We start from the raw sequence: 25,371 nt of genomic DNA, 5'->3' as shown, positions 1-25,371 counted from the left end.
CAGTCACTGTGAGCAGTTATACTTGTGCGCCGATGGCTGTTTTCCTGTGCAATTACACTGACAAACCTCTAGGTGGCGCTAGGGGTTCTATCTCTTTGCCGCTCTTTTTGGTGTACTACAAACAATTGCAAATGAAACTGAGTGGATCTTGTTGGGGTTGGAGCCAATAGTTGTTGAACGTCGGTTACTTTTACTGAAATTACTGCAACACACAAACAAGGGTAGACATCTGAGAAGATGGTACCAGTACCAGTACCAGCACCAGAGGTGGGATGTAACTGAGTACAATTACTGTATTTAAGTAGGCCTATATATTTCACGTATATGTAATTTACTTGAGTTTGTTTAATTAGAGGATACTTTTTTACTTTTTCTCTACTACATCCTACAGCAAATATCTGTACTTTTACTTAACTTCATTTATTTATTGCGTTCTATTACATTACATACTGTACACCCACATTGTGGTGTAATATTTAAAGCGGGAATTTCGCCACCTGAAGCTAACCTGAAGCTAAAATCTAAACTTTATCAACAGCTCAATAATGAAATGATTACATCTCAAGATCGGGACATTGTCATAAGAATAACTATAATGTTGGACAAAGATCTGGTGTTGAGGTTCACGTTTTTCACAAATATCTCTGTGTTCTGCAGGTTCCTAAAACATGTTCATATATCTACAGGCATCACTCCACCCAAGGTGTATTCCCACTTTATCCCAGTATTCCAAGGATAGACCAGATCCACCATCATTCTTACCACGATAGAGCATTCACTCCTCCTGCTATTGACTTATTCTCACACACACTCTTATCTCCACAAGGATGGACACATGCAAGACACTTGAAGATCCCTTGCTGGGGTTTGGGTTTGTAGATAACACCAGACCAGGGGTCCTCAACTTCCCTATAGTTCAACAACCTGATTTTTCTAAACATGACCCAGTGTGACTTCGGTAGCATTTCACCCTGATCCATACGTGTGTGTGAACTATTTAACTGAATGAAGTTTAGGAGACCAGACTTATAAAGAGAATTATAAAGGGAAGTTTCAGGTTCAGAGAAACATAACTGCTATTCATTGCCATGAACTTACATTGAAATATGCCTATGGATGTGAGTCAGCCATGTTAGGAACTTTGTAAACAATTTTTTTTTAGCTGTTGTGTTTGAGATGTAGCATGATGTGATTACATGATACAAATAATGAACGGAAATAAAGTTTCACCGTCCACCTGGTTGGGACTGGAGGTGTGGATGGATAAACTTCCAGTGTAGAGAATCATGATGGTTTAGTGGTCAGCCCAGTCTCCTCACATCTCCAGGTTTGGGGGTTTGAATCTCATCTCTGGTCTGTGTGCATTGTGTTTGCACGTTCTTTAAATGTTCGTTGGGTTTCCTCTAGGTATTCTGGTTTCCTCCTACAGTTTAAAAAAATGGCATGTAGGATAATATGGGCGTTCCCAATTCACCATCTAGGAAGCTCTGGTACAGATGAAGGACAGATAAACAGACGGGTGGATGGAGTTTCCATTCTAGGCCATGCCCACTTCAGGTTTAAATCCAAATACATCTTGTGTATTATGTAATTCTAAATTGCTTCTAAAATTGTATATGCAAATAATTCATTATCACATTTGTAGCATTTCCAGGATAATTTAGCTTTTCATCATTGAGTTTTGTACACACTTTAATTACTGCTCCCATTCAACACCCGTACACTTTGGACTCTGCACCTCGTTAATTATAATTATTGCAGGTTTGAGTCATTGATGTAAAGTTGTACCGTAAAATGGTAAAAATGACAATTAACCTAAGACTTTTAATTTTTCGAGGGGTAAAATTCTCACTATCACGTCCAGAACAGACTTGTTTTCGAGTGCAAATCAAGCGACTCAGCAAGACGCACCGAGCTCGACGCAGCTCCTAATCAGTCCATCTCATTTTATTAGCCGAGACTCCGAGCACAGCAGAGCAGATAAAAAAAATGGACGGAGGGGGTTTCGTGTGGTTTGACAAGGAGCTGATCGGGCTACTTGATGTCAGGAAGTCCAGCGTGGTCTTGCTGCCTGCTGACTGACCTTAAAGAGCGCTCTAATCCACTTTAGGGATGGCTCTGTGTACATTAAAGTAGACCTGCCTGATTGTGCATTTGATAGAGAGCGGCCCATTAGAGCGCTCACGCTACTGTTCAATCAAGATCAGCTCTCTCTCACTCTTTATACTCCGTCTCTAAACAAAAACTCCTCCTTATCTGCTCCTGTCTACTAATTGTACTTATTCATTTCCATGAATTGGGAATCAGGTCCAGCACAGACCCTTGATCTCTATCTTCTGTGCTCCAGTTTCATGGTAGTAAAACGTAAATATAGACTTGGAGTCTCCTCCTTGGACATGACGTCAGCGATGTTATTCCAAAGCAAACACGAGAGTGCGGTGGATCTACGTGCGATGACTATAATAGGCATTATCACACAGCATCTTTAGTGGCTTTGTAGGCTTGAAACCTAATCTTCTCCAAAGTGCTCAGGCTGTCCTAAATCTTTTGCCTCGAGGCACCACAGCTGATCTCCGTCAACCCCGGAGTCCACGGTTTAGTCGGACATCACATCTGGTGTGTTTCTCTCCCAGAACACCGTCTTATTGATCTGTAACAGCAGCTCTAAGGTTTATATTACAGCGACCTTTCAAATACGTTCTGACTCATTCTGTCTCCAGTGCCAGGGCTTTGGAACTTAGAGTTAAAACTTACACATAACTTTTTTGATATCTCCAGGACAAAAGACTGTTTTTTTTTATTGTTTACCCCATAACAGCACCACAAGGAGTGTTTTATTCCTTCCATAAAGCAGTTCCAGGATGAAGACAGACTGTTCATTTTTTTTTGCATTTCGCTGAGTTAATAGAACAGAAGGCCACAAAGCTTTTTATATCGCAGGAGATAATTTCGAAGCGAGGAGTTTCCCTGTTCATTTCCTGATGAGCGCAGCTTTTTACACCACCACACAAATGGCAAGTAATTACATTCACAATCATTTGCATCTCTGATTTGAATTGGTCATTCATGAATGACTGCAACAAAGCATCTGGGTGTTTCTCAATAACAAGAACCAGGAGAATGGACTTGTGTTCATAATGGCACAAGAACAAACGGTGCACCAACAAAAACTGTTTACATTTACAAGGGCCGTTCAAGTCAAAGCAGGACTTTTGATTGTTATAAAAGTAAAAACTTCTCTTATCTCTCTATATAATCTCCTGCTACACTAATGCACTTATCCCAGTGTTTCACTGGTGCTTGGACACCATCAAGGTAGAAAATGATCGGTATGCCTGCTTCACGCTGGCCTCCCAGGACCTCTTTTAATGTTTACCCAATCATGATAAAATAGATTGGTACGAGGTCAGGGGTTGCTGAAATGTGCAAGTGGTGTTGGTGAAGTTGGACAGATGCATCTCTCCTGCAAGTTGGCGGCGTCCATTTTCAAGGATCATTTACATTTAGGCATTTGGCAGACGCTCTTATCCAGAGCGACTTACATTTTTATCTCATTACACATCTGAGCAGTTGAGGGTTAAGGGCCGCGCTCAAGGGCCCAACAGTGGCAACTTGGTGGTTGTGGGGTTTGAACCTGGGATCTTCCGAACCATAGTCCAATGCCTTAACCACTGAGCTACCCCTGGCCCTGGCCTGGCCTGACCCTGGATCAGATGTTCCACTCGCTGAATGTTCACAGGAACGACTGCAGTGGTCTCAGATCCACCTCGGCGGGGATCGTCATTCACCGATTTAAAGCCTTGATAAATAAATGTCCAAATGTTTTACTTCGGCTAAGAGTCTCATCAACATACTGCGCTTGAAGTCTTCAGTAAATGTCCATGGGTTTCATTGCAATGCGCTCAACAGTTCCATACTTGCACTGATACGGTTGGATGTGCATGTGATTCGAGCTAAAGGAGATATGGGCCACTCTGCAGCACGACTAATAGGATGTACTTTTTAAACAAAAACACGCCTGGGTTTTAACAAAAATAATAAGAAAGAAAGACTCTTCTTGGTGTCAATGTTCTTGAATACTGCAGTGCCAGACGACTCGTGGTGAAGACGCAGCGTGTGTCTCAGTGAGCATTTGTGTTTGCCTGACTGTCTTGGAGATGTAGGTGAATTATACACAGTGGCATTACAACATGTCAGCTCTAATAAGATATTGCCAAACATCTCTCTGAGCTGACATGGCCTTTCCATTAGCCAGTGATGTAATGCTCTGTCTTACTTTAGGAGCCACACTGGATATAACTCTGGGGCTGGTGTTGTCTGAGGGCAGGAGGGGAGACAGGGAGACGGTGTCCTCAGCTACAGCAAGTGATAGATGGTGTTGTGACAGGCGTAGATTTCTTGCTAGCGTTTTTCTCCCCCTCCCTCGCTCTCCCTCTCTCTCTCTCTCTCTCTCTTTCTCTCTCTCCAGGTTGAGGAGTGGAGTAAAGTCAGCACTGCCATGGCATTGTGATTTAAGAGCTTTGCCTCATCAGGAAATCGATCCTGGGTGAAAAAGGGGCCTGAGTGGCTAGCTGCTGAAATGCTAATCCAGAAAGGTATCCTTTCCTCCTGTGAGCAGTGTGTGTCCAAGAAGAAAGAAGGAAAAAAACAAAGGTAAGAAAAGAAAAAGAAAAGAACAGAAAGGATTTCCTGTGGCTCCAATCCTGTGACCTCGGTTAATTTATTATGAATTCTCAAGTCTGATTGGTCAGAAAGAGTGAACCACTTTATCACATCATGTTCATTATTCATTATTATAAGTCGGAGTCTCCAGTGTGAGCCGGACTAATAACTACAAGGTGGGGAGGTTAATATTACTGAACATACAGTATCTAACCTCCTACTGTCTGGTTTTACGGTGAAGTATCAGAACCCGTGTTTCTGCTCTGGATCTAGTGTACAGTAGGTCCGGTCTTCACGCATCCAATGACAATCCGTGCCCTTTCTGTGTAAACACGTTAGTCACGTTGGTCTGTTGTGTAAGCAGAAATAAACCACACACCCCTGCTGGAGTGACCTTCAGTTCTCAGGGACACTGACCTGACATCACTCTGATTTCTGACACTGTGGTCACGCTGATCAGCTGGTCAGTGCCCTGAGCTGGGGGTGATGACATTAGCACAATTCTAATGGTTACACAAAAGGTTATGAGTGTTTACATGCGGTCGAAGGTAAACATCTGTATTCCTGTATGTTCCGAAGGGGTTATGGAAATGCCATTTTATTAATTTGGTATAACTTTCCAAAAGAGGTCAACTTTTTATTATCAACTACGTAGTGTAAGTAATTTTAACATACTAACATCTTGCACAAATTATAAATGTGACAGCATGAGTGACACTGCAAAAACTAAACACAGCAATCACAGCATGCTTTTTTTAGTCATTTTTAAAAGTTTTGTAAAAAAAAAAAAGTCTTCAACAAACCAAATATGAGATTATTAAAATTATTTGCAATTAAAGTTTGCTAAAATTCAAAATGAGAATTTCTTGCTCTCCCAGCAAAAAAACAAAACAAAAAGAAATTCCTGAACCTTAAAAATTAAACTGCCATTAGAACATAAAAGATGTGAGAAAATATTAGTAACATTTATCTTGAAATAAGCTTCATAACTATAGATTTGGTTTGTTGAAATCTTATTTAAAAAATGTACATATATAACTGTAATTAATCGAGATTTTCAAAAGTAATTCTTTTTAAAGACTATAATTTAAGAGCACAGATTAATAAAATTGCAGCATATGTTACTAAACCAGAGAGCATGGATTAGTAAAATGACAGAACACATAACTAAACTAAAGAGCAGAGATTCGTAATCCTGAGAGCGCAGATTACTAAAACTAAACCCTAAACCCAGGGGAGAGATGACCAGGTTTAATAGAGTTTAATTGTTTTGTTTTGATCTTTCAGATATCTAGTTATACTTTGGGTTTTATCTGTTAAGCTTAACTTTTCTCAGCAGGTAAAACCTTTATCCCTTTCACATAGAAACTGACCAGAGGACATCAAACGATAAAAATTACCATCTCAACCGTCACATCTGACCTCTTCCCCCGTGAGTTTGATCATGGCTTGATATCTTATTAAGCTCTGTCTGTCAGTCTGATATCATTAGCACACGGGTCTTTGTTCTTCCGTCTTTTATTTAGCAAAAAAAACAAAAACAAACTGTTGATAATCAGGTTGTTTAAATGCAAACCTGATGCTCGCTTTGAAATAGTTGTTGCTTGTAAACCCTAAAAATGTAATGCTAATAGAGTTGTGCTACGTACAGATGGATGACGGTGAGACGCATCAAATCTGTTCCCCCCTCCTGCCTTGCTATCTATCCCTTAAATCTTTAAATACTCTACATAACATACGCTAATGCTAATTCAGCAGTTTCTTTGACGTGTCACATGATTGGATTTGTATTAGCTTTGTTTTTAAATTAAATTAGCAACGCAAGCAAACTGCACTAGCCAGGCACTCCCATTAGAGGCAACAAAAGTATTTTTTTTTTTAAGTTTTCTTCAATTTTTGAGTCACAATAAATAATAAACATATTACAGGTAGGACATGAAGCTGTGATGTGAAGACAGGTCACATGACAGAAAGTCCGAGGTCAGGGGAATCACCTGAGCGAAACTTTAAAATTTTAGCAAGTTAAAATATCTATGATCTACTTTTAAATAGAGCAATGAAACAAGCCAAATATAAGATTGCTGAACCTCATTCTAGGTATATTGTACTATTTCAGGTGTACATTTCATGTTTCATTGGCAGATACTGTAAATTCACATTCATGAGATTTTAAGCATTTATTTATCAAGAAATAAACAAAAGGTTCTGCCAACAGAACGAGAAATTTAGTTCATTGTAATATTATCATAATATATTTATTATATAAATTTGATGTTAATAAAAACTATTATATAAATAAGATTCGGGACATTTTCACTTGTTAAGATTTTATTAAATTAGGATGTAATTTTTATTTAATTTGGCATATTTTCTCCTGGTTAAGACTCACTCATTTGAATCACTGAATCATTTAGAACGAATCAACTAATCAAAATGCTTTAGGTCCCAAGATAAACACTGAAATATTCCTGAGCAGAAAACACAAGTTAAAATAGCAGGTTTAAATATCTGCATCTGGTCTATTACATTTGTTTTATTATAAGAAAAAAAAAAATAAATAAACAACAAACAAAATATAAGACATTTAAGCCTCTAATTCTAAAATAATTTTTGCAGGATTTTTGAAGCATAAATTCCTTTTGATCTAATGGCAGATCTTTTTCCTCATTCCTAAAATTCAATGAAAATAAAATCAGCAAAATTATTCGTCAATAAAACATGAATTTTTGGTAAATATGACTTTACATATTTGGTTTGTTGTAGTCTTTAATAAGAAATGTCAGATTTGAGTAGATTCATGCACTTTTTTTGGTTTGTTTTTTGAAAACATGATATTGTAAAAAAAGAATATATATATATATATATATATATATATATTTTTTTTTTCCCCTTTTTTGTATTGTATTAGTGTTTTTCAGGTGAGGAACACTCGTGTCTTCATCTCGGACATTCCCGGTGCTGTTGTAACTGGTTGTATTTGACTTGACTCTCATATGTGAAGATCTCACACTGAGGAGACACAGCAGCTGCCACAGGGACGGTTCTGTCTGATGGAAGAAATAAAAGTCCCTAGAGAGAGACAGAGAGAGAAAGAGAGAGGTGACAGGTGCATCTGGCAGCATGGGCTGTGTTTGTGATTAGCATTGATCCTGCAGCGCAGTTGGTTGCGGTTGGAGCTGTTTGAATCATGCAGGGTTTTCCTGTGGAAGGTCTACCACCTACTACCCATAATCCCCCTCTCCAGATTTGAGACAGCTTCCAAAATTAGACTCAGTCCTTTCCATTTTTGGGTAATAGAGCAACTTAATAATTAAATCTTAATAAATCCTTTGTGCAGAATAAAGTAAAGAACGTCTTTTTTGGATTTCACTTTTTGTTACCGTCTTCATGCTTTGTAGACTGTCATAGGTGCAAATTTAGCAAGAATCTACAGCACTATACAGAGCTACTGTAGCAAGCTGACTTAGACAGAAGTATACAGTGAAACCTTGGATTACGAGCTTATTATTGCGAGCAAATTAATCTGCACTTCACCTTTAAAAAAAAGTAAAAATAAATACCGATAGATAAGTGTTTTCGTTTATGCGCGCAAGCATACACACACACTCACACACACACATTAACGGAAAGACTGTTTTGTTGGAAAAATTTGCAAGAAACATCGCCAGTGACAATCGTGTGAGCGCATACTAATGGAATCACTTCTGTAAAGTTAAACAAACAAACAAATGAACCTGCACTTTACCTTTGAAAAGAATCACGACAGAGCAGGCTTTCTGTGTAGAGCAGAGAGTGTGTGTGTGTGTGTGAAGCAGAAAGTGTGTGCATGTGTGAAGAGGCATGTTGTCAAATTACGTGCGCGCACACATAACGACAGAGAGGAAGAAAATTGATCTTTAACCTCTCTAATGAGACTTTCTTTTACTTTACACGCGCGCACACGTGTGTTTTAAGAAACCGTACACGTGCACTGTATACACACATACAGACACAAAATAAACAGTACACATATCCATGGATGTTGATTATACCAGTAAGAGACGAGCACTAAGACCCAGCAGGGGGGACGATTACCTCCAATTCCGCAGCGCAAGAAAGAGAAAAACCGTTGGCTCAGTTGTGATTACATGACGCTCTGCATCAAAACAAGAAGTGCATGCGTGCAACATGATATTCGGTACTCGTAAACCAAGACTTGTTAGTTTTTCAAGTAAAAATTGATAAAAAATATTTGCTCGTCTTGCGGAACACTCGCAAACTGCGTTACTCGCAATCCGAGGTTCCACTGATATAATTTAGAACAAAAAAGAAAAAACATAGTTGATTGATAGCTGAATTAAATTATTTATAACAGAAAAAAAATTATTGTAATTTTTCTGTCAAAATGTTTAGTTAATTTTAGATAAATAAAGCACTGTTTATTACCATATATTTTGTTGTACACTTTAGAGGTATACTGTATATCTTGGAACAGGGCCCTGTCTTAGAAGAAGCTATACAGTGGAAACAGAATAGGATCTAAAATTGACCCCTGATGTACACCACATGTGACAGCTGGCAAAATAAGAGAAGTGCAATGAAGAAGAAGTGTTTTTGATGTAAATCACACACAACACATTAGAAGTTCCTAGTCTAGCTTATTCTCGTTAGCCTTAGAACCACCTGAAGTCCTGTGTGTAGTAAGCTCATAATGTGAATCTCAACCCAAGCTTGTGTTTTTAACTAGCTAGGTAATGTTACCTATCTAGTTCACTTAACTGATCATATGATATCATGGTATTGACAATTGGGTCACTGATTAAAGAGAAAAATAAAAAGTTTTATTAAAGATCTATCTAAGAACTATCTATCTACAGTATCTATCACACAGTATCCCATTCCCCTTATATGTTTATGTAAATTAAAGAGGGGGACAACAAAATTCCACGTCTTTTCATTATGATTACTTGGGAATCATTTCAGCATGGTTTGTGGTGGAATGAAAACTGAAGTCAACTCTGTTGATTTGTTTTGTCACATATTGTTAAAATGCTGTTTGTTGGCGCTGACGTATCGCCTGATGGGACGCCTCAGGGTTCCTGAAGGTGAGATGGAGCTCCAGGACTTCACCGCATTGCTGATTGCTAGATCGACAGGGACAACAACAACAAAAAAAACAGCAATGGATGATTTTGTGTGTTTGGAAAGCTTTCGGAAAGTTTCGGAAATTAAAGGAAATACTCCCAGTGGAGGAAAGTCTCCTGTGGTAAGTTACACAATGTGCTGAAGTTTGTCCCGAAGTTTGTTTTCACTAGATGTTAGAACATCACCTTAGAGTTTCAGCCCTTTAATAATTTAAAAAGGAAAACATTTTATTAAGTGTTCTCCAACACAATGGCACAAACCCACCGTCCTGCAGGTCGCTTTATTTTGCAGCATCCTTCTACTTATACTACCTGGATGATTCTTTCAATTCAACAAAGTCTTTGGGTTTCCAGCAGCAGGTTTCTTGTAGAAAACCATCTGATATCCATATAAATTAATCACTGAATGTAAAAATCAGCTTTAAGCAAGTGCGGCTATTTCCGATGATCCATATTGAATCATCCAGACCCTTTTTTGATCTCTTGGTGATGCTGATGATGAAGCACTGAGCACTCGTTTGGTTTGTGCTGCTTAATCAATAAGACGAGTCCCCTAGCAGTCTCACAGTCACACAGCCAGGTGAGTTTCAGATGAGTTTCCTTTCCTTTCAAACACGTTTTTGATAATGGTGTGCTGACCGTAGCTGTGTTGGTGGTGTTGAGGTGGAAGCCTGACTGGTAGAACTGTGTGATTATTCACTATCATGATTTATCTACCACCAGCTGGCCGGTCACATGAGATATAATGAAAACAAAATGATGACCATGTGTTTTTTTTTTTTTTCAACTTTTCTTTGTTTAAATGTCCCAAATTTAGTTTCATTAATGATTAAAGAATGTGCAAAAAACATCAGCTGGACCTGACATCTGACCATGTGGACCATCAGTCATGGACAACTTTTGAAGAAATAAACCAAGCAAAGTAGAGATGAAGCCTGAACTTGATATATAAGTAGTAAACAAAGTGTGTGTGTGTGTGTGTGTGTTAATTCAGAAATACCCCACAGATAATCCTAAATAGGTTTAATATCTCAAACTTCATTTATGTCGCTCCACCTCCGAACATGGCATTTCAGTGTTTATGTAAATGAGCTCTACTACCAAGAAAAAAGGCAGAACTTAGCAACAAGCCAAAGGAGTGTATCTTTTTATATGAGGTCACATTAGGGATAAAATAAAATAAAATAAAATAAAAGTGTGATAGAAAGCAGGTATTCTTTTTTTTCTCATGTTTGTGTTTGTAGACACAACTATGTTCTGTTTAAAAATGACTGTAAAGTTAGTTTTGGATAATTTAACCAAAAATCTGGTGACTGTACATTTCTGTAGCTTCACTTTTGCAAAGTACAATATATATCTGCAATCTTACTAAAAACAATGTAATTATGATGGTATATTCTTGGCTACACCTTTGGTGCCTGGTTTTGTGTACAAGCTTTGATTAGATCTTAAGTCCACATCCAGCTCTAAAACAACCCTCAGCTTTCAGCGAGCCCTTCCCGTAAGCCTCTGCACTAAACAAATGGTGATGAAACCCTCAACTCCGGCCCAGAGCCTGCTCTCAGAAAGCCATTTTTCCACCCGACAGATGCCAGAGCGAGACTGGAGCAGAGATGAAGGAGGCAGGATGGATTACTGTGGTTTGGGCCATCTTGCAAATTGTATTGACTGGCGATGGATTGAGTCTCGTGATGCATTGTGAGGAAAGTGGAGGACAAAACACATTTAAATGGAAGACAAATGGAAAATGAGAATTATCGCCAGGAGCGATGTGGAAAAGCTGTACACTATAGCCTAGCCTAGTTTATTTATTTATTTGTGAATTGTCTAAATTGTCAAATTTTCCAAGATGGATATTTCAAACCATATTGTATAACAGAACATGTAGATCATTGCTGCCCCCTTGTGCATGTTAGGCAGCATTGCAGCTCAATTAAATACAGTTTACAATCAGTAATCTGCAGTTGCTTGTGAGTTCGGTTGATACGCAAAACTATTCACACCTTAATCACACATCTCAACAGTTTCCCCACCCATGCCTAGCTGTATGCTCACAAATATATTGCAATTAAATACTACATCTAATGATGATATTGAACATAATATTAGTTTATACTTTCTTGCATTATACAGTAGCACAGTCATTCCCTCATCAGCTTCCTTTTATTCCTCAGCTGTTTAGTCCCAATCCTGTAGGTTCTCATCACATTGTGTGTGTGGAAACGCTCTTTCAGCTTATGTAAGCAGTGCATGTCACATGACCTCAGAGCAATTCAAAAAACAAACAATATGAAAAAAAAAAGATACAATCCCTAAAACACTAATTTACTACAGTAATGACTAAGACAGGACTAGGCATTGAGCTTGTGATCAGATAACACACTATCATCAATAGTTTTAATAATATTTATTTAATCATACAATAAAATGGAAAAAGAATATTTTCATATTAATCACATGTTACGTCATAAAGCAGTATTTGGCCAGAGTTTTGCAAACCGCTTCACTTCCACACTGTTAAACCAAATCATAAGAGTGCTTCATTAAACATCACAAAAAGAGATTATTAAATCCATTTCTAAAAAAAAACATCTAATAGTCCTACATTTAACCTTTTTTACAATTGTATTATTTCTAGTGTAAATGTTAGTGTTTAATTATCTACAGTTAAGTGCAATTGCAATTCAGTCCAGTACTGCATCCATTTAAATCAACACTTACTTAAAGAATTATATTCTATTCTATATTCTATTCTATTATATTAAAGAAATTATAAAGAAAATATATACGCATGTAGAAGATTGACAGCATCACACTGACACATGACAGATTATAGAAAACACAGACGTCGCTCTTATGCTGTGCACATGGGGTGTTCGTTTTTTTGTTTTGTTTTTACATTTCTGATATTTTAGTTTTTTTCGTTTTGTCCGTCACATTAAATGTAGGTCTCTAAGTACGTAGGTTTTATGTTGTTATTGGACAAACATGTAGCAGGAGCTCTTCTGTTACGCTCTTCAGGCACAGAAACGGAAACTAAGAACTTGTTTAAGATGCAGGAAATAATAATAACAATAAAAAAAAATAAAAATAATAATAATAATAATAATAAGAGTAGAAGTAGAAGAATAATAATTGACAAACTGCGAACTGAAAAAACCCCATACAGCTTTAAATGTGAAAGATCTCACTCATGGTCCATTCAGTTTTACAGTCATTAAGACACTTTTCATCTCTGTAGTTTATTTTTTAATCTTCTTCTTACAGACGTTCCCATAGACATACTGTAACATAACAAGACCTCCACAGAGTGCTGTACAGGGTCAACATGTTCATCCGTATTCGATATTTCATTTATCTGTGTTTTCTTTCACACTCAGCGAGGTTTAGAAATCTTGTGTACGCTCCTGGTGATTCAGGAACTTGATCAGTCGTCCAGGAAGAGGCAACTTTTTGATTTTTCTCAGTCTGTGGATTCCAATCAGCTGCCGGATCTTCAGCCTGCAGAGCTGCAGCAGCGGCCGAGGAGGAGCTGAAATCAAAAGATAAATAAAAAAAAGAACTTAAAATTCAAAAGTTACACACAGGAAAGGGTCCTTATTTTCGGCGTCAGGTTACATGGCTAGTTAAGTATATTTTATTGCACATTATAACACTCCTATGTTTTACTGGAACTCTCCGAGTAATGCTTATTAATAATTCCTACATATTTAAGATTACATTATACAAGGTGGTATCTAAAGGTTTTGAGGTTAGCTTTGTTTACAAGCTCTGTTTTTACACTGTTTGTCCTGTCTCAAACATCACCACTGACAGTCTGGCCCCTGGGGACGAATTCTCGATGCACAATTCCACGATTGTTTAAAAAGACTATGGTGATGGTCTTTTCCTCTGTGAAGACTGTTGCTTCATCTCAAGATCTATGTTCCTTCTGCTCCTGGGTCAGCGTGTCCAGGGGGACAAAGTTGTACGATACTGGGGTATCAAATCACACATTGGAGAACTATCCACAACATTGCTGCCATTGTCTGTGATTGCGTGTGCCACTCAAACCACCTTGAACGTGTGAAACTGGACAAATTCGCCGCAGAGACGTTTAATGTGATTCGGAAAGTTTATGACGATGCTGCAATAAGTCGTTCAAGGTGTCTTGAGTGGCACACACACTTCCACAAGAGTGGAAGAACATCCCTGGAAGACCTTCAACGAGCTCAACACCTGAAAATGTCAAAGGTCATCCACGACACGCTGACGGAGTTCTTGGCGAACTTCGAAGCAATGTTCCTTTTGCTTCTGGGGCAGCAGATCAGGGACGAACTTGGTATCAGATCACACATGAGGATCGCCTGGACTGTTCCGCATGACATGCAGACAACTGTAGCAATGTTGTGGATAGTTCTCCGACCATCATAATGGTTTTGACATTTTCGGGGGTTGAGCTCGTTGAAGGTCTTCCAGTGATGTTCTTCTGTTCTTGATGAGCATGTGCTGCTCAAAACACCTCAAACAACTCGTTGCAGCATCACCATAAACTTGCCGAATCACGTCAAATGTCTCCGTGGCAGATTTGCCCAGTTTCATGCAAAATTTCATGTTCTGTGTTTGTTCCTACTTTCTGTTTATGATGAAATTGCAGACATGGTAATGCACATGGTCAGACTAGCACCCGCGGCACAGCTCCCGATGTACACAGGACCGTGTCTTTTGGCACACTGACTTATGAAGGTTGTGCTCTTTGTGATTGTACTTTATTTGTGCTTAGAACTTTTTGATAACACCTCATACTTATTAATACCTCAAATTTCACAAAGGTGCACAGCCTAGCTTCCACCAGCTAGTTACATTCGATAGTTAGTGATAACTTTACAATATTTCCTCACTCACTTTCTCCTAAGTAATTATTTATTATTAGACATAACTAGAGTAGTGTAGTCTTGTTGTTTGGAGCAGGTCAAAAACCTGCAGGGTTTCTCAGCAGGGTTAAAGCCATAAAGTCATGATGGTTTAGTCGTACTTGATTTCTCCTTGATTCCGGCCCATTCCGAGTAACTGTCCAAGTGTTCGATGAGTCGGGAACAGAGCATCACATGCCCTACGTAATCCAGCAGCACATCGATGATGGGTCCTGCCCAGGGGCTGTACGTGTCCGTGGAGACTATTTCACAAAACTGGAGGTGCAGATGACGCAGGTACAGTATTAGCATACACATTTTGTTTAGTTATAGATCTTGTGTCTTAAGTTATCTGCTATTAATAGATTGAAGGTGTATGGATTGGACTTTGAACAAGAATTACAGAAACATTGAAACGATTTGAGAACTCGTTGAGTCGACTTGATTTTCCTTATCTACACCCATGCACACATAAAAAAAACATAACCCTTTACATCAGCTATGATAAACAATTTAATAGGTCAATAGTTATTAACAATAGCTTGCTAACAGATAAATACCAACCCCCTTTTGTGTTGCTCCATCCACTTCAGCAGAGACACTTTTATTGCTTAACATGAAAATTAACACATTGATCCTACTGTACATCTACTGTAACACATCGATCAGCCTGTTATGACTTAAAGCCTTTATCACAGGACATACATGTAGAACACACTCATCTTTTTATGACATCATCTATCCATCCATCTAGGTATGTTACTGTTAGGAGGTCTATTACCTGTACACAGGTGTTGTGAGATGTAGGTTCCTCATCTCTGTAGCTTGTTCTACTGCTCCTCATTTTCAGCGGTGGGTGAGGGTCACTGCCGTAGACGCAGTTAAAACATGACAGCGCGTCACAGCCATTGTCCATCAGGTACTTGAGCATGGGGAGGTACTTCATGCAGAACATGACGGTAGCGGGGAAAGTGGTGGGGTGCGTGGGGATGTAGGCATTGACGTTAGCGCCGTGTTCCACCAGTAATTTCACCGTACTCATACAGCCTTGCCTGAGGGCCACGAGCAAAGGGCTGAACACGTCCAGGTTGGGATCGGCACCGGCCTCTAGGAGCATGCTGGTGGCTTCGATGTTGTTATTGATTACGGAGAAGTAGAGGGCGGTGCTACGCCGGTCTTCGTACATGGTGCTGCGGTCTTCAGACAGCATGGCGTTGACGTCGAAGCCGGACTCGATGAGCAGCTCGAGGATCTCGTCTCGGTTGCGCTCGGCAGCGAGATGCAGGGGACTGATACCGGTGCGCCTCACCCGGGCCTTACTGGTGGCAGGGATGAGCATCGCCACGATTCTGAAGCACAGAGGCAGTGTTGTAAAGTTTTACGTTTGATCCATGCACACGAACAGCAATGTTAGTGCTATGACAGCGCTAATGGAGGCAGGTAGATAAGAATTGTTTAGTAGCTGGAATTATTAAGTTAAATACACACTGTGAAATGGCATTAGGATTCTTATTGACGTATATTAGAAAAAGTCCTGTATTGATTTCCTGACATAAACCTACATGAACATTCTGAGGTCAAAGTGACAAAACACTTGATTCAAGTGACATTCGGCTGCTATGCTGCTGTTTCAAGCTATTATTGTGTTTTGAGATAAAGTTCTCATGTTTTGAGTAAATGTTGTTTTTTGAGTTAATATTTTTTAAATAAATTTTAAATAAATGCGATTTAAGTTAAAGTGTTTCAAGTTAGTATTGTGTTTTGAGTTAATGTTTTGTTTTGAGTTATTAATATTGTGTTTTGAGTTAATGTTTTATTTTAAGTTAATAATATTGTGTTTTGAGTTAATGTTTTGAGTTAATATTGTGTTTTGAGTTAATGTTTTGTTTTGAGTTAATGTTTTGTTTTGAATTAATAATATTGTGTTTTGAGTTAATGTTTTGTTTTGAGTTAATGTTTTATTTTGAGTAAATAATATTGTTTTGAGTTAATGTTTTGTTTTGAGTTAATAATATTGTGTTTTGAGTTAATGTTTTGTTTTAAGTTAATGTTTTCTTTTGAGTAAATAATATTGTTTTGAGTTAATGTTTTGTTTTGAGTTAATAATATTGTGTTTTGAGTTAATGTTTTGTTTTGAGTTAATAATATTGTGTTTTGAGTTAATGTTTTGTTTTAAGTTAATGTTTTCTTTTGAGTAAATAATATTGTTTTGAGTTAATGTTTTGTTTTGAGTTAATAATATTGTGTTTTGAGTTAATGTTTTGTTTTGAGTTAATAATATTGTTTTGAGTTAATGTTTTGTTTTGAGTTAATAATATTGTGTTTTGAGTTAATGTTTTGAGTTAGTAATATTGTGTTTTGAGTTAATGTTTTGAGTTAATGTTTTGTTTTGAGGTAATGTTTTGTTTTGAGTTAATGTTTTGTTTTGAGTCAATAATATTGTGTTTTGAGTTAATGTTTTATTTTGAATTAATAATATTGTTTTGAGTTAATGTTTTGTTTTGAGTTAATAATATTGTGTTTTGAGTTAATGTTTTGTTTTGAGTAAATAATATTGTTTTGAGTTATTAATATTGTGTTTTGAGTTAATGTTTTGAGTTAATAATATTGTGTTTTGAGAATGTTTTGAGTTAATGTTTTGTTTTGAGTTAATAATATTGTGTTTTGAGTTAATGTTTTGTTTTGAGTTAATAATATTGTGTTTTGAGTTAATGTTTTGAGTTAATGTTTTGTTTTGAGTTAATAATATTGTGTTTTGAGTTAATGTTTTGTTTTGAGTTAATAATATTGTGTTTTGAGTTAATGTTTTGAGTTAATAATATTGTGTTTTGAGTTAATGTTTTGTTTTGAGTTAATAATACTGTGTTTTGAGTTAATGTTAAAGTGTTTTTTGATTTGTTAAAGTGTTTTGCACTTCAGGAGCATCATACATTCTAAATCCACAGCAAGTTAAAGTGACCTTACACACAGTGTGAAGTGTGAAGAATGAGGTGACAGCAGTGATGAACAGCTGTGACACACGGTTAAAGAACAATGACTTTAGGATTTCAGTATTCTCTCTACACATTTACACTACAGATTAATGTGATGTTATTAACGTTCAGTGTTAATTGAGATTCAGGATTATTTTCCTTTGCCTTTTGTTTTGTATCCACGCTGTAGGACTTACTGAAGCGCCCTGTCAGTACTGTGTGCTGACCCGAAAGCGAAGAGGTCCGAGCTGAAACAGCATGCAACAACATTTATACACATCCATCCATACAAATATATACACAGTACATCACATATTCACTGATTAAAATTAAATTCCATTAAAACAAATATTTATTTTGAACTATTTAGCATGATGTTTAACATTAAAAAATCACAGACAAATTACTACTACTACTATTACTACTACTACTACTACTACTAATAATAATATTAATAATTACTTCTTTCCTTCTTTTTCAATTTCTTTCCATCTCCAGGAACCTTTCCTCTTGTCTTCAATTATTTATTCTTTTTTCCATTACTTAGTCTTTTTCTTTCCATTTTCTTTCTTTGCTCCTTCCTTAACTTTATCCTCCCTTTCTCACTTTCCCATCTTCCTTCCTTCCCTACATAACTTTTTTATGTATTTCTTCCTGTCTTCCCCGCATTGTTCCTTTCTCCTTTGCTTGCTTGCACATTTCTTCCTATCTTCCTCACTTCCTTTCTTCCTCTTTTCCTTCCATCACCTGCTTTATGTTTTTTTCTCCCTTCCTCCTTTGCATTCTTCTTGTCTTCTTCCCTACTTACTGTACATCCTTTCCCTCTCCCTTATTGTCTCATTTACCAAACTAAATATAAAGAAATGAGGATGTATAGTACCTTAACAGCCTTAACCTTCACACGTTTTTTTCTTCAAAATGTATTGAAAATTTCAAGTAAGCATTTAAAAAAAATCAAGTCACTGTGTTAATTTTCGGAACTGTAATATGTGCTTTAAAAAAATAAATTTGTGAAAAAATAAATCCATAATGAACTTTCTTTTTCTTGCCCATTATTATTATTATTATCTCTGACTACAGCACAGTTGCTGAGCGCACACTCACCGTTCATGTCCCCTCTGAGCTGCTATGTGAATGGGCAGCAGTCCGGTTTTGCCCGGTTTGTTGGCGTCGGCTTTTTGAGACAGCAGGAACTCCACGATCTCTACATGACCATTCTTACAGGCTTCATAAAGCGCCGTGGCTCCATCTGCTGCCTGACTGTTGATATCAGCACCTGGTGGTGGAAAATAATTCCATTAAAAAAAAAAAAACTTCTCTTGGAACACCTCAGGCCTTAAAATAAAGGTTTTTCCTTAGCACCGTTCTTCAGGAGGAACCGGAGCGTATCCAGGTTCCCGCTCTGAGCTGCCACGAAGATGGGGGTGATGCCGTAAATGTTGGCCGTGCTTATTTTCGCCCCTGCCTTCACTAACATCTCGCAGATCTCCACGTTGTTCCTGCACACGGCCTCGTGGAGCGCCGTCCAGCCCTGGATACAGCTCTTGTTCACCGTCGCGCCGCGATTCAGCAGCATGGCCACGATCTCTGGGTTTTCCTTCTCACACGCTGGACAGATGGAAAAAAAAACACAGACTTAAATAAAAATTTTTTAACTAGACATGTAGAGGACTGCAGAACATGTTTATGTCCATGAGTTTGTCTCAGTAAACTCATCTTATGGGACCTTAAACGGTAAACTTCTATTTAAGTGAAAAAAAAAAAAATAATCAATACAATACAGAGACTATACAATAGTTAAAATGAAAGTACTGTACAGTTTATCTCTGGGTCAGGAACCTCCCTGTCGTACCTTTATACAGAGGCGTCTCCTTGTCCTTGTTGGCGATGTCAGGGTCTGCCCCTTTATCCAGCAGAAACGCCACACACTCCGCGTGCCCTCGGGACACGGCCAGCAGGAGAGCCGTCTGATCCTTTGGCGTGCGCTGGTTAATCATCCCAGGTTGGACTTTATCCCAGGATTACAGATAAATAAATAGAAGTTAAGAGTCACATTTTCCATAATGATTATAAATAAGTTTTCTTGTTTCCTAACCTCCTGGCAGAGGTAGCCATGTTTTGTTGTTAGAATTATTTTACACTGGATTTTATTATATACAGTTACATGTTTCAGTGCTGTTACTTCACTGTTATCTTCACTGCGTCTGGTCCAATCAGATTACTCAATCGTAACTAACTGTTTAGTTTATTTATATTTAAATTCATTCATTTATAATTAATTTAGTTTAAAATACTTTTTGTATTGTCATTCTAATAGATATATTTTCAAAATTGCTGTATATATGAATAACATTTCTTTTTTGGTAAAAACCACTTTTTGAAAACAGTCTCCACACACTGTGCATGTAGACGTCGTCTCAGTCCCACCTCTGAGGAGCGCTTTAACACAGTGATCTTGGCCGTAGTGTGCAGCCTCGTGGAGTGGAATCCAGCCGTATTCGTTTGGCATCAGAAGGTTGCAGTCAGGCATTTTGATCAGTCCTCTCAACGTTCCAACCTCTCCATTCCTGATCGCTCTCACCACAGGATCCACTTTTCTATTAAAAAATCAAAAATCAGGCTTGGAATCTTCAAAAAAAAAAAAAGAAAAGAAAAACCCTTTGAATAATGCTAAAAATAGGATCCAAAGTGAATTTGCTCACTCTTCCGCCTCGGGTTTGACTTCCATCAGAGTTCCGTCAGATCTCCGGTACGCCACCATTCGCTTCCCGCTCCCTGTGGTGAAGTGACTCACTGTTACAGGCTGCTGGTCATTTTGATTCCTGTAGAGAAAAACAGGAAAAAAAAATGTATCAATATTTACACACATTGCAGTTAAGTCCTGCATCCTGATTGGTCAGAATCTGTTGATTAATTCTCTATTATAACAGCTCATTTGAACAGCAACAGCCCATTCACAGAGACGTCTACAGCCGATGCTCTGCAACACCCGAGTAAAATCATGTGTAAATGTTAAAATGGTAAAGTTTCTGTAAAGTAAGAAGACATTTAAATATTTAATATTTAAAGAAAGAGTCTCAAGTTTCAGTGGTACGTGTTAATGATGGGAAGTTTGGATCATTTTAACGACTTCGTTCATGAAAATATACAGTAATGAAAATATTACAATATAGCTAAGGAGGTATGATGATAAACAGAAGGAGCAGCTCACCTCTCATATCTTCTGGTCCGAATCATTCGATTTTTTTGTCACGTGACTCTCAGTGCATTACATAGAAAACAGAATTGAGCGGTTCTTCTCATGAGTCCTCCAGACCCAGTCGTTTGTTCTTTTGAATCTATTGCACTGCACAGCGTCTATGAGAGTCACATGACAAAAGAACGAATAATCCAGACTAGAAGACTCAAAGGTAACAACTCATTTCTGTTTCCTGTACATAAACTACGGAGGTTTCGCGATGCACTGCGCACGCGCGCCAAGTAGAAAATGAACGAATCATGCTCGGAGACGACTCGTTCTTCTGAGTCACATTAAAGACTCGTTCAAAAAGAACAAATCCTTCATGTTTCCCACCTGCTTGAGAAGAGAAACTTCTAGAAGCACAGGAATTAAAGTAACTACTGTATAATGGAAATAAAAATTATTTTTAGAAAATAAAAATGATGCTGCAGTATGAGACACTTTAGTTTGTTGTTATTGGAAAATGATGAACTTTGTGCTTGAAACAGTAGCACAGCTCCATCATAACACCATCAACTATGATATAAAACCATATAGGTGTATATAAAAATTCACAATCCAGTAAAATCGTATGTTTCCAATGGAGCAGCCGTGCGAAACCATTGTACACTGTCGTCACTAGACAAGAGTGTATGGAGTGTAACTCGATCTCGGGGTTAAACACAAAGCAGCGGGACAGAGGAGAGGGCTGTACTTCTGTTTTTCTATTCCTGGCTGGTTGGAATGTGAGCTTTGGGAGCGTTTCAGCTCTGGATTTTTCCAGCTGATTTGATGGCTGTTGCGCCATTATGTGGGATGTACAGGGACAGGTGGGGTGTATCCAGTGTCCGTAAGCAGCCCGTCAGTGTTTCAGTGATAAATCAGAGGTGTGTTAGCTGAAAACACACAACACTGGAAAAGTGCAGCCTCCGAACCTCAACACAGTTTAATTCAACATATTGTATTCTGTTCAGCCTACACCCATCCGCCCCAAAAAAGAAACCAATATTTGGGTCAAAAAATAATGTAACCTGTTGCATATAGTTTGAAACATACAGTATATCGCTGTGTGTAACTTAAGGGGGCCAAGCACTTCCCATCCTCATGTCTTACTAACAAAGGAAAATAGGGACGACTGGAATAATCATCACCCTTGTTCCCAAGAAGATCATTTCATTTATATTATAATGTTATTGAGGCGTTGCATTACTTCCTGCTTTCAGTAACAAAGGAACTCAAATCTTCTTCGTTGACTTTTTGATTGGTTGGATTTGATCAAATTGGTGCTAATTCCAACTTCAACCTTAAACTTTTGTTGAAATGGTCAAAGTTTGCAGATTTGAGTGAGCATTAATCTGTGCGTTCTTGTGTGTGTGTGTGTGTGTGTGTGTGTGTGTGTTTGGGTTTCCTTTGCCAGGTACCTGGGTGGGTTTGCTGGACAGGGGGGCGGATCAGATCGTGGTATCTGACGCTGACTCGGCCGGGGAATCTCGGGTCTGTGCTGAGGAACGGAGCTCTTTGTGTTTTCAGCTGAAGGTGGTGTGGGGTTGTTGTGGGTCTCGGTGAGACTGCGCTCGATGGCCAGCTGTATGAGTTCCTCGTCAGACATGTAGCCGTAGAGGCAGAAGTCATCGTGGTTCAGCGTGGGACCGGTGGCACCCAGTACAGGCCCGGTGGCAGCCGCCATGATGGAGTGTGTGGTGTTGTCTCCTGGATAAAAGGTTCAAACAGAAAGGCTAAAAAATATTGCCATGGACAATGAATGTAGAATTATATGTACTGTAGGCATAGAATAAAGAATCCGTCATTAAGCCCTGCATTTCTTTCTTCATAATGTTTTTCACTTCCTTTTTCTATTCAGAAATTTGTATAATTTCATGAGCTGCAATTATTAAAATATGCCTACAAAATTTGCTGTGGTTATGGATCCCTTGCGACAATAAGGAGTTAGTATTATCCAACCACCTCACGGTACCATAGCAACTAGCTACAGAGGTAACCATCAAGCAACACCTTGTAAAAACCTGGATTGTCATAGCAACAGGTTGCAGTGTTCTGGCAACAACCATCTGCACCGCCTAGCAACACTTTTATCATTGCCACCACCTAGCGACAGCCTAGCAACCACCTGAAATATCATCACAACCACCCTAAAACACCCAACAGCAACCTGGAATATCACTGCAACCACCTAGCAACAGCCTAGCAACCACCTGTAATACCCTCACATCCACCTACTGTAGCAACACCAGTTGGCAACGTTATAGCAACTATTCATTATCACTGAATACTATGACTAAGATCTCCTAAGTTCTCCAGAATATTCTTGGGTACCCCCCCCCCCCCACCATATACCCCTGAGTACCCCAGAATACCCCTGGGTACCTCTAGAGCTGGTGAATAGAAGCGTCACACATTTTTAAACTCACTTCAAAATTCTTGTGTGTGTGTGTGTGATCAATGTAACGCTGTCTCATTTTGTTTTCATAAAGTCATGTGTTATGTCTGACCCAGTTGTTGGACAAGAATAGCATAGTGTTACATATCTGCTGTTCAGGTTTATTAATAGAAACTCTGCTCCAAACAACTCTCAGGATTTATACCACATATTTCTGTTCTCTTTCTCTCTTTTATATTATATATATATATATATATATATATATATATATATATATATATATATATATCAGGCAAATAACTGAAACTCCAATAGCATGCAGGTTTGCGGATACACTGTATATACACATAATAATGAAATATTAATAACATTAAAGTGTCACACTGATAAACATAACTAATGAACATATGCAGAAATGCTGTGAAGATAAACTGCATTCCTGAACAGAAGAGTGAAATGAATTCTTTTTTTGCTCTAATCTAAACTACCCAGGTTCGTTTTAACCCTAACAACACCAGGTAGGCCATGAACGCAGAAGTACCTACACGTGATATGATACAGTATATTGTGCAGGAACACATTGGAGCACACTTACCCCCTCCTGAAAGTTCAATTTCCGCTCAGGTTTTTGATTAAAAGTCACAGAAACACTCTGTTTCGCTTCTTCCTGTCCTAGTCCTCGGCCAAAAGCGCCCCTGTGTCCCCGCTCTGTTTATAGGACATTTCGAAAGTGTCCACATGATCTCAGCAGCACTGCATGCCAGCCTCAGGGCTCAGATTCCTCTCAGGAGATAGCTGGAGCAGAACGTAAAGCGGAACTGCAGAAGGCAAGAATACTGAGAGAGACGCACGGCCGTGAGAAGAGGACACGGGAGACAGGGGCTTATGGACAGAACAAAAAGGCCAAGTTTTTAATGCCAACTTGCAAAAGCCCAGAACCATAAAGTTATCTATGGTTTATTCCAAAAATGGACCATTAGGAGCAAAAGTTTTCACCCCCTTGCTATGCTTCTGTGTGTATTGTACAGTTTACGACACTTATTTTACTGCCACTCATTTCCTTGTCTCTTCTTATAACATCTCCGATTAGTTGCTGTCCTTTCACTGTAGCGCTATTGAAAATCTGTGTCAAATTTATTATCACGATATTTTTTAGCATGGCTAGCCGTGGGAGTCCGCAGTGCCACTTATACAAGCCATTTGTGATTTTCTTGGGGGAAACAGTGTGTCTGGTCTGGAGACCTCTGACTTTTCTGCTTTTTGGAGGTTATATAATTCTGTTAGCTTCATTGGCCCATGACTTTCAGCGTGCATTGGCTGGTTTGCAACTTAAGTCGCTGGAATGAAAGTCAGCACCTTCAGTAAACAGTGGATGTCACCCTTTGAGCAGGAATCCATTAAGTGAAGGAGTTCATGCAGTGTGAGCTTATAGTGGATCGGTGCAGCATCAGCATTAATGCAGGAAGTTCACCAGACTGTTGTGTTGAGGTCCAATCAATCTAGTTTTTGCTGATAATGATATCCGGATGGATGGATGGATTGTGGATAACATCATCACCAAGTTATAACTGATTATTGCTTCTGATTTAGTTTTGTGTATGTAATTTAATTTAATAACAGATTTAGCCGGCTGTTCATTGGTTACATACTGGAAAAAATATTATTCACACTCTAATCTTTACAGAATATACTAATGATCTCACTGAACTTCATAAAAACTGTCTTGTGACACATTTTTATTTTAGTGCACACTTATGTATAAAATGATAAGATGGTTAATTATAGCACTTAAAGGTCACGGCAAGAAGCAGTCAAACCTTGTAACCTCGACAGATTCGTTTCTAGGAACGTATTTGTTAAAAGGTTAAATTAACTCTGCCTCTAAACATGAAGAGGACTTTACAGCACAGCACACACACACACACACACACACAGTCTCTGATTTCACCGAGGTCATGCCTAGAGCAGTGTAACAGATCTCAAACAGATTATTCTCAAGGATGCGTTTGAGATCCTTGACCTATTTCTGTGACCTTTTCATAGCGTGTGTCTCATGCAACAGTTTCAATATCAATTAATGTAACACAAGCAGGTTCTCTTACAT

At 38.4% G+C, this 25,371-nt stretch overlaps 1 protein-coding gene across 3 annotated transcripts; it reads right to left on the bottom strand.

Annotated features, from left to right (window-relative positions):
- Window positions 1-12,205: 12,205 nt before the first annotated feature.
- Window positions 12,206-23,975, bottom strand: LOC128515136 (ankyrin repeat and SOCS box protein 2-like). Of its 3 annotated transcripts, XM_053489183.1 has the most exons (11): window positions 23,863-23,975; window positions 22,291-22,579; window positions 20,352-20,471; window positions 20,077-20,246; window positions 19,502-19,657; window positions 19,012-19,257; window positions 18,754-18,925; window positions 17,847-17,897; window positions 15,459-16,026; window positions 14,800-14,953; window positions 12,206-13,317 (listed from the first exon to the last, which is right to left on the bottom strand). In XM_053489183.1, the coding sequence occupies exons 2-11, from the start codon at window positions 22,554-22,556 to the stop codon at window positions 13,172-13,174; spliced, it is 2,049 nt and encodes a 682-aa protein (XP_053345158.1). In that variant the 5' UTR covers window positions 22,557-22,579; window positions 23,863-23,975; the 3' UTR covers window positions 12,206-13,171. The 3 variants fall into 3 exon arrangements, with proteins under 3 accessions (XP_053345158.1, XP_053345159.1, XP_053345160.1); XM_053489184.1 differs by lacking the exon at window positions 17,847-17,897; XM_053489185.1 differs by lacking the exon at window positions 14,800-14,953 and having other exon boundaries at window positions 13,191-13,317.
- Between the last annotated feature and the right edge of the window lie 1,396 nt (window positions 23,976-25,371).

This window comes from Clarias gariepinus, chromosome 27 (genome assembly GCF_024256425.1).
Source record: "Clarias gariepinus isolate MV-2021 ecotype Netherlands chromosome 27, CGAR_prim_01v2, whole genome shotgun sequence".
Taxonomy (NCBI): domain Eukaryota; kingdom Metazoa; phylum Chordata; class Actinopteri; order Siluriformes; family Clariidae; genus Clarias; species Clarias gariepinus.
Note: the sequence above shows the minus strand (reverse complement) of the source record. Positions and strands in the feature narration are given on the sequence as shown.